The sequence below is a fragment of the Bufo gargarizans genome, chromosome 7 (assembly GCF_014858855.1).
Source record: "Bufo gargarizans isolate SCDJY-AF-19 chromosome 7, ASM1485885v1, whole genome shotgun sequence".
Taxonomy (NCBI): domain Eukaryota; kingdom Metazoa; phylum Chordata; class Amphibia; order Anura; family Bufonidae; genus Bufo; species Bufo gargarizans.
Window position 1 is genome coordinate 8314282 of NC_058086.1, and position 15861 is coordinate 8330142.

General features: G+C 42.5%; 1 protein-coding gene across 4 annotated transcripts in view; it reads left to right on the forward strand.

Annotated features, from left to right (window-relative positions):
* Positions 1-12459, forward strand: part of PLA2G6 (phospholipase A2 group VI) — a 75343-nt gene extending 62884 nt beyond the window's left edge. For 2 of the 4 annotated variants that reach the window (XM_044300668.1, XM_044300670.1), the window contains 8 exons: positions 6156-6306; positions 7175-7311; positions 8665-8700; positions 8949-9103; positions 10263-10430; positions 10528-10601; positions 11175-11335; positions 12053-12459. In XM_044300668.1, the coding sequence (XP_044156603.1) occupies positions 6156-6306; positions 7175-7311; positions 8665-8700; positions 8949-9103; positions 10263-10430; positions 10528-10601; positions 11175-11319 (866 nt within the window). In that variant the 3' untranslated portion in view covers positions 11320-11335; positions 12053-12459. The remainder of the gene's footprint in view (positions 1-6155; positions 6307-7174; positions 7312-8664; positions 8701-8948; positions 9104-10262; positions 10431-10527; positions 10602-11174; positions 11336-12052) is intronic. The other 2 variants (XM_044300669.1, XM_044300671.1) reach the window with 1 other exon arrangement.
* The last annotated feature ends 3402 nt before the right edge of the window (positions 12460-15861 follow it).

The window sequence follows — 15861 nt, forward strand, 5'->3', positions numbered from 1 at the left end:
AATAAAAAAGCGCACTCCCAGTTCATTATAACTTGTGGTGAGACTTGTGTGGATAGGGGACATATCCCCACACCCGGCACAGACCATTGTCGCTAATCGTGCCCACTTCCTCTACGCTACAAGGAATCGTTGTTGACTTTATAATCATATTTCCCTTTACTTCATAAAAGTCCCCTGATGAGTCCCATTGCTGGGACGAAATGTGGCATGTAGAGAATCCAAGTGAGGTGATCTGTAGGGAATAGGCCCCAAGTAGGGAAAGGTTCCCTATGGGGTCGCCCCTATCTGGGTGGCTTATTAGAGGCTAATTAGTTCCTTGACCCTCCGGTAGTCAGAGCTTTACATTCAGAGCTAATTAGGAGACGGATTGCTCACTGCCATTGACACTATGAGCCCCGGTCAACCGTGTACTTTTGCCACCGAACATTAGGATATTTGCGTTCACTCACTGCAAATGTTAGTTTTTTATTAATAATATTTTAATATACTCAGTAAAAGCTATGTTTTAATAGTATACCCTGTCCACAGCATGCTTTGATATATATTGGGGTGAGACAGTATACCTCAATATACCTCTAGAATATACCTCAGAACAATGAGCATGTTCATTTTTCTTGCGGATGCTGCATGTAAAAAAGCTGAATGGGCATAATCCTTTTTCGGATCCACAGCACATCAACTGCACATCTGTATCGGAGTGTGAGCCTCGGATTTTTACCATGGATCCTGTTGTACATACTTGTCACATTTACCACAGGCAAATCAGGACATGTGTGAACAAAGCCTTTGTCTATGGCCAGCTTTAGACTCGCATGAGAGAATGATCACAACCTTATGTATTTTGCGATCCGCAAAATACAGATACCGTCTGTGTTGCATCTGCATTTTTTTGCAGACTCATAGATAGACTTCAATGGGTCAGTGGTCCACATTATGCGACCAAGTATAGGTTGTGTCCTATCTTTTTGTGGAACAGACATACAAACGCTGAAAGCACATTCATCAGGGGGGCTCCATTGACATACTGTACAGTGGGGTCTGTTTTGGGTGCTGTAGAGTTTTTCTTGGCAAATATAGTACTGTATTCTTGCCACCAAAAGTGTATAGAGCTACAGAACAGCTCATCCACAGGGGTACGGGGTGTTGGACCCCTGACGATTGGCTAGTGATGTCCTATCATGAGGATAGACAACAAAAAATGGTGCTAGTGTACAGTCGTGGCCAAAAGTTTTGAGAATTACATAAATATTGGAAATTGGAAAAGTTGCTGCTTAAGTTTTTATAATAGCAATTTACATATACTCCAGAATGTTTTGAAGAGTGATCAGATGAATTGCATAGTCCCTCTTTGCCATGAAAATTAACTTAATCCCCAAAAAATCCTTTCCACTGCATTTCATTGTTGTCTTTAAAGGACCTGCTGAGATCATTCAGTAATCGTCTTGTTAACTCAGGTGAGAATGTTGACGAGCACAAGGCTGGAGATCATTATCTCAGGCTGATTGGGTTAAAATGGCAGACTTGACCTGTTAAAAGGAGGGTGATGCTTGAAATAATTGTTCTTCCATTGTTAACCATGGTGACCTGCAAAGAAACACGTGCAGCCATTATTGCGTTGCATAAAGATGGCTTCACAGGCAAGAATATTGTGGCTACTAAGATTGCACCTCAATCAACAATTTATAGGATCATCAAGAACTTCAAGGAAAGAGGTTCAATTCTTGTTAAGAAGGCTTCAGGGCGTCCAAGAAAGTCCAGCAAGCGCCAGTATCGTCTCCTAAAGAGGATTTTTTGGAAGATGGCCTGATGTCAAGAAGGGCAGCAAAGAAGCTACTTCTCTCAAAAAAAAAACATCAGGGACAGAATGATCTTCTGCAGAAAATATGGTGAATAGACTGCTGAGGACTGGGGCAAAGTCATATTCTCCGATGAAGCCTCTTTTCGATTGTTTGGGGCATCAGGAAAAAGGCTTGTCTGGAGAAGAAAAGGTGAGCGCTACCATCAGTCCTGTGTCATGCCAACAGTAAAGCACCCTGAGACCATTCATGTGTGGGGTTGCTTCTCATCCAAGGGAGTGGGCTCACTCACAATTTTTCCCAAAAACACAGCCATGAATAAAGAATGTTACCAAAACACCCTCCAACAGCAACTTCTTGCAACAATCCAACAACAGTTTGGTGAAGAACAATGCATTTTCCAGCACAATGGAGCACCGTGCCATGAGGTGAAAGTGATAACTAAGTTGCTCGGGGACCAAAACGTTGACATTTTGGGTCCATGGCCTGGAAACTCCCCAGATCTTAATCCCATTGAGAACTTGTGGTCAATCCTCAAGAGGCAGGTGGACAAACAAAAACCCACTAATTCTGACAAACTCCAAGAAGTGATTATGAAAGAATGGGTTGCTATCAGTCAGGAATTGGCCCAGAAGTTGATTGAGAGCATGCCCAGTCGAATTGCAGAGGTCCTGAAAAAGAGGGGCCAACACTGCAAATACTGACTCTTCACATAAATGTCATGTAATTGTCCATAAAAGCCTTTGAAACGTATGAAGTGCGTGTAATTATATTTCACTACATCACAGAAACAACTGAAACAAAGATCTAAAAGCAGTTTAGCAGCAAATTTTGTGAAAACTAATATTTGTGTCATTCTCAAAACTTTTGGCCACGACTGTACAGGGCAGCAGCACTAGGAGTATGAGTGCCAAACTCTTAGGCCCCTTTCACACGGACGAGTTTTCCACGCGGGTGCAATGCGTGAGTTGAACGCATTGCACCCGCCCTGAATCCGGACCCATTAATTTCTATGGGGCTGTGCACATGAGCGGTGATTTTCACGCATCACTTGTTTTTGTGCGTTTTTCATGCAACGCAGGCCCCATAGAAGTGATTAGGGCTGCGTGAAAATTGCAAGCATCCACAAGCAAGTGTGTATGCGGTGTGAATTTTCACACACGGTTGCTGGGAGACTATCGGGATGGGGACCCGATCTTTATTATGCATAGAATGCATAGTACAATAGGGCTTGAGGGGTTAAAAAAAAATGTTAAAAAAATGTAACTCCTTAATCCACTTGTTCGCGCAGCCCGGCTTCTCTTCTGTCTTGTTCGGTGAGGAATAGGACCTTTAATGGCGTCACTACGTTCATCACATGGTCCATCACATGATCCATCACCATGGTAAAAGATCATGTGACGGACCATGTGATGAGCGTAGTGCCATCATCAAAGGTCCTATTCCTCACAGAACAAGACAGAAGAGATGCCAGCTGTGCGAACAAGTGGATTAAGGCGAGTTAAATTATTCTTTTTTTTAACCCCTCCAGCCCTATTGTACTATGCATTCTGTATTCAGAATGCCATTATTTCCCCTTATAACCATTTATAAGGGAAAATAATACAATCTACACAACCTTGGACCCAAACCTGAACTTCAGTGAAGAAGTTCAGGTCTGGGTACCACATTCAGTTTTTTATCACGTGTGTGCAAAAACACATTGCACCCGCGCAACAAAAACTGAACAACGGAACGCAATCGCAGTCGGACATGCTCGTGTGAAAGAGGCCTTAGGGCTGCTTCCTTGTACACTAGTGCCACATACTGGGGCTGTTGCCCCCCTATCTAATCTTAGGGCGTCTGCCCTACTTATGCGTGTCTTGCATCCTGTATCTGATGAAGGTCTAGTAGGCTGTAAATGTGTATAATTGTAATGCAGTCCTTGTAATAAAGAGATCACTTGCATCATCTGCTGAGTGCAGGAGTCGTCTTGTCTGATTTTGGCTTGAAGCCAATCTCCTGCACCACACTTTAAAGGCATAGTGCCATCGAACTTACCTTTTATTCTATCCAGAGGATAGACCATCACTTAAAATACTCAGACAAGCCCTTTTAAGGGTCTTGGTGCATATATGAAGAGAGCCTTAGAAGATGAACTCCTTTATGGAGTATATAAAAAAAAAAAGAGCAACATGTATATGAATTGTATATATTCTGTTCCAAAACACATTTGCATTATATTATGCTTTGGTTAGTTTACAGTAGGTCACTTTCACACAGTCAGTATTTTACATCTGTTTTATCTTCACTTTTTTTCCTCACAAACACTAATGTAAAATACTGATAAAAAAAAAGTGGCTGTACTGTCTGAGTCCAGTACTGGCCTAGCCTAAGGCGGCATTTGTGAGAGATAAATTAAAACTTGAGGACTTTGTTCAAGGAGCCCAAGGGCTGAAGAAATTGATTATTAACTACAGTATATATGACTTTACGTTGAATGTAGTTACAGTTTAAGCATGTCCTCTGAGAGATGATGTTTATCATTACATGGTAGTCATTATGAACGTCATACAAGTGATCCCTCAAGATACAATGGCCTCAGGATACAATATTTTCAACATACAGTGGTCTTTTCTGACCCATCGTAACTTGAAAACAGACTCGACATACAATGTCTCAGCCTCAGATCCACCCTGTATTAGTTGTTAGTTATCTGCTATTCCTGACTGTTATATGTAAGGACGTGTTTTGTCTGTCTTAGTTATCTGCTTATTTTTCTTACTTTTTCATTTTCTCTTGTCTTGGATGACATTTTTGGGCGTTTTGAACCAATTACTCGACTAAACAATGGTTTCAACATACAATGGTCGTCCTGTAACCAATTAACATTGTTACTTGAGGGAGCACTGTACTGTGTTCTGATATGTCAGCTCTTGTCTACTAGAGGGAAATAGGTTAGGTCAGTTAGCCGACATCTGTCTAAAGTGCATGCACACCTCTGTGTTCTTGCTTTCCTTCAGATTCAGAAGCTGACTAATGATACTTGAATAAGTGGGTCTTTTATCTAGAAACACTGACTATTTTCAGTGGATTGACAGGTTGAGACTAATTGTGAACCTGTTAGGAGAAGATCATGTGTGCAAACTTCCCCTCACCCAACAGGACCTGTCGAGGAAGGCATACTTACTCCTTTATGTTAGGTTCTAGCTTTATGGTCCACTGCTGTCTTCACTGCGCGTCAATCCTGCATGCAAACGTCTGGCATGGACTGTATCGCGTGCTGCACTGCAGCAGTGACATGTCCCCAAGCAGCATGTGACGTGCCACTTGGGGACACACTGCTACGGTCAGTCATTTGCTGCAATGCAGCACGTGACACCGTCCATGCAGGATGTTTGCCTGCAGGACTGAAGCGTGGTGAAGATAGCGGTGGACCTACAGAGTTGGACCCGAACTTCAACTAGCAGGTAAGAATGCTTCCCTCGACAGGTCCTGTTGAGTGAGGGACTGTTTGAAAAATATATGAAGTTTGAAGACCCTTTTAAGATGTTTATAAACTTCAGACACCAAGCGGCCTAATGCTAGTATTCTTTCTGATCCCCCCCATACACATGGATATTTAGCTTGGAGTTTGTTTTTTCTATGGGGAGAGGGGAATAAACCTCTGACAACAGCTTATCTTCTCCTGGAAAAATAGGTTGGCATGTTGAAATCAAACGCTACACCAAAACATCTGCCATTGAGGGAGAGGCGAGATACCCCAATGCACATGAAGTAGTAAACCGGTTCAGCCAACGTTCATCAGATGTCTATATCACCTATAGTCCACCTTCATACATTGCGGAATACTTGTGTTTATTCTGCAAGTGTTCTCATGCAGAAAAAAAACACAGAGTAGTACACTAGCAGTAAAGTGCATGAAATTACACAAATCTCATGTACAGTTTGCAGATTGTTTCTTCACAGAAATTGCCCTACAGTGCGGATTTTCAAATCTGCCACATGTCAATAATATTTCTGGTTTTAGCTGCATATTTCACCTTTTTCCAGTGAGAGTGAGATCTGCAGCAAAACCCTATCTAATCCACACCAAAACAAAAAATTTGTGCGGCTATGTTGCAGAAACGCACATAAATCTGCATTGAAGTTCGTGTGGACCTTATGTGCGATCACCTGCATCGTGGGCTTCCACAGGACAGGGGTTTTATACTTTTAACCTTTTTATATGTAATTTCATCTACTGACAAATATTAAACTGTTAAAAATACTGTCTGGAGTTTTTTTTTTATTAAGATCAGGTTTTTTTGGGTTGGTGGAGCTGATTACTTTTGCAAAGCTCTGTGTATGTATACATGTTTATGGAATTTATTATGGCAGGAAAGTCCATGGAATACCTCCGCTGTTTGTACTTCCGCATGAAGAATGAGGTTTTTCGCGGCTCACGGCCATATGAGTCTGGGCCATTGGAGGATTTTTTAAAAAGGGAATTTGGGGAACAAACAAAGATGACAGATGTAAAGCACCCCAAGTGAGTTGAAGCCAAATGAAATGTCATAGTTTTGTTTTTACTTCTCTTCTTGCTGTCTCACTCTGCCGTCAGTTATGCCAGTTTGTTTCTCATCAGCCTTGTGTGTTGTAGTGTTTTTTTTCTCATCCAGTTCTTAGTTTTACTTCTCTTTTTTTTATTGTATTTTTTTTTCTTTTTTCTTTCTTTTTTTTAAACCGATTTCTCTGTTTTTCACCCATTGACACCAAATTTATGTTAATGAAAAACAAAGTAATTCCCTTTAATTTAAAAAAAAGTTATCTGTCACCAGTTTAATGCTGGCTTATCTGACCAGAACCCTGGGTCACTTGAATTGGTGAAATCTGAATTGAGGAGCTCCAGTTCAAGCCAAGCACTAAAGTCCCCCTTTTAGCAGCCCTCTGAGCATTGCTAAGGACGATCCATCTTCAGCCTTCTACTGAAGGCTGAAGACGGTGGGTAACATAACTGTAAGACCAGAGACAGGCTCTGGTCCCTAAATGTGTAACAAGGCTTACCAAGACTCTGTCACTCTGCAGTTTATCTGCTTTCAGTGCTAATCACTGGCAGAAGGGTCCCCCTCTATCTTCCCACACGTCTCTGGTCAGTGCTGGGAAGATGGGGAAAAGAGCGGGGCTGCAACATTCATAAGGATAGGTCACCAATATTAGATCTGGGAGGGGGTCCGAGACCACCACAGGTCAACTGTCCAACACTGCACCTGGTCAACATCAAACAGCTGATCGGCAGGGCTGCCGTGAGTCAGATCCCCACAATATGATATTGATCTAGCCTGATGATAGGCCATCAATATCAAATATCAGCTGAGATTATATTTCTATATCTATTCTTGTGTCCCAATTATTTCTAGAGTAATGGTGACTAGTGCAATGTCAGATAGGCACCCGGCAGAACTTCATCTGTTCCGAAACTATGAACCCCCAAATGAAGGCCGAGAACCAACATTCAAGAGGCTTGCTTCATTCCGGCCAGTAACAAAACCAGAAGGTAAATTAAGAATGCAAATGTATTTGGGGGGAAGGGTGGTACAATATAATGCATTTTAGGTCTGTTGATATACTGTTGTTGAATGACAATAGTATTTAATGGAGTAGTAGGATAGTGACATTGTTTGTAAGTCTTTGGGGAGGTGGAAATTTATCATGCCCCTTACATCTCAGAATTGTGGCTTATGAAAGTTGCAAAATAAGACTTTTGCAACTTTTTGGGCTTATTTGCACAAAAATTGTGACTACTGCAAGTAGCTAGGAAAGTGTTTGTGGTTAGCTATGTTAATTAGTTTTGCTCCAGATTTATCACTGGGATTTTTTTTTTAAAGTTGCAATCTAACACTATTGGGGGGGGTTGGGTTGTATGAAAAAACTGTAGTAGAATTTCTAGACAAAGGGTTGGTTAAGTGTTATACAATAATCTAACATTAATTCTGCAACATCCTGTATCCTTATAATAACATGTATCTGTCTTTCTATTCTGTACTACGATGCTTTCATGTTATTATGGCGACAGCCTCATTATGCTGGAAAGACTAATGTATGGACTGGCGAGATATATTTGTTGTTGTATACAAAATTTTTATTTTGTTAATACCTTTATTGAAAATCAATAAAAACGATTTTAAGAAAAAAAAAATTCTGTTAGGTTTACAGATTCATAAAATTTAACAAACGACTTGTGACATTTGATACATTTTTTGTGCAAAAACACCACCCTAAACTGATTTCAAATATTGCCCTCATGATAAATTTCCACCCATCTCACTTTCATTAAAGGGGATGTCTGGAAATTAATATTGATGACCTGTCCCCGGGATAGATCATTAATATCAGATTGTCTGACACCTTGGAACCCCTGCTTATCAGCTCCTTGAGCTCCGCGCTATGTGACTTTCACTGTATCAGTCACATAGTCTACTTGCAGCTCAGCCCCATTCAAGTCAATGGGGCTGTGCTGCAATACCAAGCACTGCCACTATAAGATGCACTGTAAAAGCTCCGGTGAGCGCCGCAGCTACCCAAAACAGCTCATCGGTGGGGGTGCCGTGACTCGAACCCTTTCTGATGTGATATTGATGACCTATCCTGAGGATGGCTCATCAATGTTATTTCTCGGATAACACATTAAAAGAAGAGATGAATTGCTGACTGTAAAGAAAGTATTTTGGTTGTCTAGCCGTGGTACCATCTCTTGGGGACCAAAATATTACACAGTCCATAAACTGGTAGTCCATACAGTACCCTGTTCAGTCTGCTTTACTTGTGTGTGACCCTAATAACTCTGTTAATAAGATTGATTGTTACTTTAGCCGTATGTTCTATATCTCTGCTTGCTTACCACTTGTAGGTGAAGAGGGAGAAAGTTTAGAGCTGTCGTGGGAAGGTATGAGCAGGTGTCTGCCAGCTACTCTCAGCTATTTGCCCCACTCGGACACGCTCTAGCTGTAGTCTGTGAGCAGTAGTATCACGATAGATCTAGGTCATTAAAATGCTTCATTATCTGTAATTTAATACCCACATGTTAGTTCCTAAAATGTCCTTACAGTATGCTGAAGATCTTATGGGATTCCTGTCTGGTTTTGTTTATTTCTCCTTTTGTGCTTTTGCTGTTTTCTGCTCTCCTGAACACAGATCAGTTGGTGTGGCGTGCCGCCCGCTCCAGTGGTGCTGCCCCCACCTACTTTCGCCCCATGGGCCGTTTCCTGGATGGCGGGCTGCTATCAAATAATCCCACCCTAGATGCCATGACTGAAATACATGATTTCAACACCTGTATGAAACGTGAGGTGAGGAAAATTTTCTCCTAGAAAGGTATTAGTCAGACATGTACTATATTTAAAACATGCAGAAGATTAGGCTGCGGCATTGCACTGGTATCAGCTGAACCCGATGACTTGGTGCCTCACCTTAAATCAAATACACTGCATAGAAAATGCTGATTCATTGAGTTGGAGTTTTCAACACCTTTTGAAGTTTTCACACTATGGATTTTGACAACAAATCTGCCTACAAAATTCAGCATGGAATCCGTCCATTTTTTTTTGCACATCTTTTTGTGGTTTTTCTATGAATTTTTTCTTCTTAACCAGTGGGTGTTTTATTGCAATACAAAACCTTATTTTCAGGTTGTGGTTTTTGCTACAGATTCTCACACAAAAACTGCACAGAAAATGTGCAATGGGAAATTCAGCGCAGATTCTGTGCCAAGATAGGGCATGCTGCTGCTTTTTTGCATGTGAAAAAGGGCAGGGGCGGACACCGACAACAAGAAGTACAAAGAATGTGTCTGGAGTGCCCCTTTTCCTCAGTGCTTTGTGGCGAGGGACAGGGGTGTCTCCCACCAGAAGAAAGCGTCAGGCATGTCCAATATGCCTGATCCTTCTTTCGGCTGACATCTGCAGTTGAGGAGAGCTGGGACTCCCCCATACACAGTACATGGTCGATTTATCTACTGTGTGGGAGCACCTTATGTGTTAGTTCCTCACAATTCTACCTGTTTATTTTTATTTTTTGGGGAAGTTTTATAGAAAGTTGCATGGCTACCTGCACATGGGTGCACGGTTTCAACCAGAATTTCGAGTCTGATTTCTCTATGTTTCAGACCAAATCCACACCAAAATCTACATCGGTTACTTGCGGATTTTGATCCAGATTTGGCCCAATCTCATCCTTTGCATTGCATCCACAAAAAAAATTTGAAATGCAGAATCTTTATAGCAGGTGAATCTCCGCATGGAAAAAATATGTAGTCTGTACATGTGATTTGTCATAACTCATTCACTTTGCTGTCATGCCACGACTTTTCCACACGAAAGCCCACTCTGGAAACCACACGTAAGCCGAAATGTCTGCAAGTAGCCTAAATCATACAATGAATATGCTCATTGGCATAAAACTGAAAAACCCCTTGAGTAATATTTTTATGTCTTTATCTTTTCTTTTCAGGGTAAAGGTGGGCAGGTAAAGAAATTAGGTGTGGTAGTATCACTTGGCACCGGGAAGCCTCCACAAATTCAAGTGAGCTCCGTTGATGTGTTTAGGCCATCTAACCCATGGGAGATGATGAAGACTGTGGTTGGAGCAAGAGAACTGGGCAAGATGGTTATAGACTGTGTATGTGTAGATCATCCAGGAGCGTACTACTGTCCAGTTTTTGTATTATTTTCAGTTTGTGTACACAGGTTTACTCTTGTAAGTTGTGTCTTTTCAGTGCACAGATTCAGATGGTCCAGCTGTAAATAGGGCCCAGGCATGGTGTGAAATGATAGATGTTCCATATTTCAGGTGAGCTATGTCCTATGTCACGTTCGGTCTGTAGTCTGACCGGGGCCAGGGACTTGGTGGTATTCATAACTTCCATTTATCTTGCACAGCATTTGCAATTCTCCATTGAGGATCACTACTGGTACTGGTGTATTCTCTGATGGACATGTCATGGAAGATAATTTTGAGACAACTCTATTAAACGGGTTCTCCATCTGTGCATAGAATAGGTAGTCATTATCAGATCGGCAGGGGTCAGGACTAGTTCTGGAAGTGAATGGTAGCAGTGCTGCAGTAAGGAGCTCTGTCCACTGCACATGTATCGTTTTGGCGCCTATTTCCAGCACAAGGGCTACTTGTGCACAGCTGATTGGCGGGCTAGCACCTCTGATTTGATATTGATCTATCCTTGGGATAGTTTAGTCCAAAAACGATTCAACTATTCTTGTGTCTATATATGCTTTCCTTTAATCTTTCTGAAATATCACTTGGTTCTGATTGACATGTGGTCTACAATTTGGCTTGTGTTGTCACTTTATTTCTGGTGGTGATTGGCTTTGCCGTTATTTCCCTTCTTTGATATCTTAACTGTAGGTTAAGCCCACAGCTGCAAACAGATGTCATGCTGGATGAAGTTAGTGACGCAGTGTTGATTAATATGCTTTGGGACACCCAGATCTACATCTACCAGCAGAAGGAGGAACTGCAAAGATTGGCAAGGCTTCTCTTGACACTATGAAGACTGAATTCTAACAGTAAGTTCTGCGTCCTGTTCTCTACGCCCTGACACCACACTGTATTATGTGACTGGATTCAGGCTTTTATCATATTAGCTGGAAAATGGCCAGCTGCCCATATCCTTCTTTAGAGCTGTAAGCTGTATCCTAGCTGTGCATGTGCATTAAAGGGGTTACCCAACCCCCAAAATGCCTGGGCACCTTATACAGGTTACATTCACCCTGCTCCCTGGCACCCGCGTCGCTCCTGATGCCCACATGGCCGCCACTGCATCTCCCCATTGCGTGGATTAAAATATCTCTTAACGAGGGGGGTGGTCAGTCAATAGCAGGCCACGACTGGGAAGAGTCTCCGTAGCATCACGTCGCAATGTTGGGGAGGCTCATCCCTATCGCAGCCTGCTTTTGGCTAACATCCCCATGGCTGGATGTTTTGATCTGCACGACAGGGAGATGCAGCGGCGGCCTTGCGGGCATCAGGAGTGACGTGGGTGTCGGGGAGCAGGGTAAGTATTACCTGTACGAGGTGTCCGGGCATTTTGGGCATTATATGTGTTGGATAACCCCTTTTAAATTTTTCTGTCGTCATAGACGTATAAACCCTATTCTGTGGAGAACTATATCTGCATTGAATTCTTCTCTAATTAATTTGTCAACTCTGTTTTAATAATCTATCCTAATAATACATACATTTAAGTTGAATGCCCTATAAAATGTTTTTTGTTTTCTTGTCAGGTACAGAAGGTCTGCAGTGAAACGATTGAGGACTTGTATGGAAGCACAAGACATTGAAGAAACATCTCAACTCTAACAGCTTTCATCTAGCTTTACTGCCTGTGGTTAATATTCTGTGTGGTTATTCACTATATGTTCACCTACAACGTAATGAACATTGTCTTCCCGATATATCGTTTTGCTAAATAGAACTATACAGTTCATGTGGCACCCTGCCTGTAGCATGGACACTTCAGAGGCCTCTGTCCTGGAGGTTAGGATTGCCGCTGCACCTCCTAGCTGCTAACATAAGGCCTTTATCTTTACAACCTTTATTGACCATTTCTTGCTTGGTGTTTGAAAAGTTGCAGATCTATAATATCTGGTTATCCTCATTAAATAGCACAATTAAAGAGGCTTTCCTATGACAGATATTGATTACCTAGTAATAGGATATGCATCCGTATCAGTATCAGTAGAAATCTGACTGCTGGGACCTCTGCCAGTACCTAGATCAGCAAACTTTGGCACTCTGGCTGCTGTGAACCTACAACTCCCAGCATGCAAACTTTCTTGGATGTTCTTGTAACTGCCATAGAAGTAAAAGAAAGATTCTGGGAGTTTTAGTTTCAGAGTATCGGAGGTTGCTGATCCCTGACCTAGAATTTAGAGGTTGCAGCACTAGGTAATGTGTCCTCTCCATTAGCTTCCACCTTGGATGGATATGGTAGATTTATTATGACCAATGACCAACAGCAATTAGCTAGCATTAGTATTGGAAATGCAGATAAGGCTTTATTTACATGTCAGGGATTTTCATCTGTTTTATATAAGGTCAGAGGGAAAGATCTGTATCTGTTCTGAGTTTAGACCCGCACCTGGTTTTGGCTCATAATCACTGACCGAAAACGGTGTGAATAAGGCCTTATTCAGATGTCTGTAATGTGTAATGCTTAGCATCTGTGTTACCGGCACAACCTTAGGCCTCTTTCACACGGGCGTGATTTTTTTTGCCCGGATAAGAGCCGGGCGCGTTGCGGGAAAATGCGCGATTTTCCCGCACGAGTGCAAAACATTGTCATGCGTTGCACTCGCGTGAGAAAAATCGCGCATGTTTGGTACCCAAACCCGAACTTCTTCACAGAAGTTCGGGCTTGGGATTGATGTTCTGAAGATTGTATTATTTTCCCTTATAACATGGTTATAAGGGAAAATAATAGCATTCTGAATACAGAATGCTTAGTATAATAGTGCTGGAAGGGTTAAAAATAATAAAAAAGTTAACTCACCTTCTCCTCTTGTTAGCGTAGATCCCGGTCTGTTCTTTAGCTGTGGACTGAATGACCTTTGATGACGTCAGATCACATGCTCCAATCACATGGTCCATCACCGTGGTGATGGAGCATGTGATCTGACGTCATCAAAGGTCCTTCAGCCCACAGCTAAAGAACAGACCGGCCTCTACGCGAACAAGAGGAGAAGGTGAGTTAACTTTTTTATTATTTTTAACCCTTCCAGCACTATTATACTAAGCATTCTGTATTCAGAATGCTATTATTTTCCCTTATAACCATGTTATAAGGGAAAATAATACAGTGAATAGACTGTCACCTAGAACCCATGCGTGAAAATCGCACCGCATCCGCACTTGCTTGCGGATGCATGCGATTTTCACGCAACCCCATTCATTTCTATAGGGCCTGCGTTACGTGAAAAACGCACAAAGAGGAGCATGCTGCGATTTTCACGCAACGCACAAGTGATGCGTGAAAATCACCGCTCGTGTGCACAGTCCCATAGAAATGAATGGGTCAGGATTCAGTGCGGGTGCAATGCGTTCACCGCACGCATCGCACCCGCACGGAAAACTCGCCCGTGTGAAAGGGGCCTTAGATTGGGAGCCCCATTGGGGACAGCGTGATGTTAATGTCTGTAAAGCGCTGCAGAATATAACAGCGCTACATAAGTAAGTATAATAAATAAATAAATAAAATGGGCATTGGTCTAATGACCTGAATAAACTGTATTTTGGGGGCTATGATGCTGTTAGTTCTGGTCATCAGACCCAGGGTTAGAACTGGATCTGCAGCCTAAGGCCCCTTTCACACAAGCGAGTTTTCCGCGCAGGAGCAATGCGTGACGTTCGAGCATAGCACCTGCACTGAATCCTGACCCATTCATTTCAATAGGTCTGTGTACATAGGCGTTTTTTTTCACGCATCACTTCTGCATTGCGCGAAAAACGCAGCATGTTCTATAGGCCTCATGCACACGACCGTTGTTTTGGTCCGCATCCGAGCCGCAAATTTTGCGGCTCTGATGTGGACCTATTCACTTCAATGGGGCCACAAAAGATGCGGACAGCACTCGGTGTGCTGTCCTCATCCGTTGCTCTGTTCCATGGCCCCGCAAGAAAAAAATATAACATGTCCTATTCTTGCCTGTTTTGCGGACAAGAATAGGCATTTCTACAATGGGCCTTCCGTTCCGTAAATTGCGGAAGGCACACAGGCGGCTTCCGTTTTTTGCGGATCCGTGGTTTGCGGACTGCAAAAAAACGGAATGGTCATGTGCATGAGGCCATATTCTGCATTTTTCACACAGCCCTGTACCCATAGAAGTGAATGGGGCTTCAGTGAAAAAAGCATTGCATATGGAAGAAAGTCCTGATGCCGGATGCAATGCGTTTTTCACTGATTGTTGCTAAGAGATGAAATTCATAGATAATACTTTATAATCTTCACGGATCCGGCAGGCTGTTCCCCCGTCGGAGAAGGCCGCCGCTAGTGTGAAAGTACTGTATTCTAATACAGGATTATTGCTGCTCTTTTTTTTCAACGTGCACTGAAACATATTCAATGGTTTTGTTTTTTGTCTTATGCAATTGTGTACCAGAGTAAAAGTGTATATCAGAAATACACGGACTGCTGTCTTCTGTTCCCATTTTTCATCCCCGAGTGGGAAAGTGATTATTTCCAACTTATATAAGAGTATATTGAAAAAAACTTTCTTTTGCTAAAGCTAAAGGGGTTTTCCAAGATTTTCAAGAGGCTCTGTCAGCATCACACTTTGTGATTTATTTTTATTCCAGGTGGTAAGTCCCTTTCCCTTTTCTTAGGAAAGGATCACTACCTCACTACTTTAGAATAGGTTTTATGGGGGAGATTTATCTAACTGGTGTAAAGTACGGTGTTTTTGCAGTGATCATAAAAAAAAATCTGTCACTGCGGTGGGGAGGACTGAACGCAAGTGTGCGCACAAGATCAGGCCTGATCGGGCGAACACTGCGTTTTTTGTAGAGCCTATAGAACATGTCCAATTGCGGACAAGAAAAGGCATTTTCTATATAGTTCTGGCAATGTGCGGATCCGCAAAATACAGAAAGCACATTGCCGGTGTCTGTGTTTTGCGGATCCGCGGTGTCCGTGTTTTGTTGATTCGCGGATCCGCAAAACACATACGGACGTCTGAATGGAGCCTTACAGGGGGGTGATCAATGACAGGGGGGTGATCAGGGAGTCTATATGGGGTGATCAGGGGTTAATAAGGGGTTAATAAGTGACAGGGGGGGGGGTGTAGTGTAGTGGTGTTTGGTGCTACTTTACACAGCTACCTGTGTCCTCTGGTGGTCGATCCAAGCAAAAGGGACCACCAGAGGACCAGGTAGCAGGTATATTAGACGCTGTTATCAAAACAGCGTCTAATATACCTTTATGGGGTTAAAAAAATCACATCTACAGCCTGCCAGCGAACGATCGCCGCTGGCAGGCGGTAGATGCACTCGTTTACCTGCCGATCCTGTGCGCGCGTTCACAGGAAATCTCGCGAGA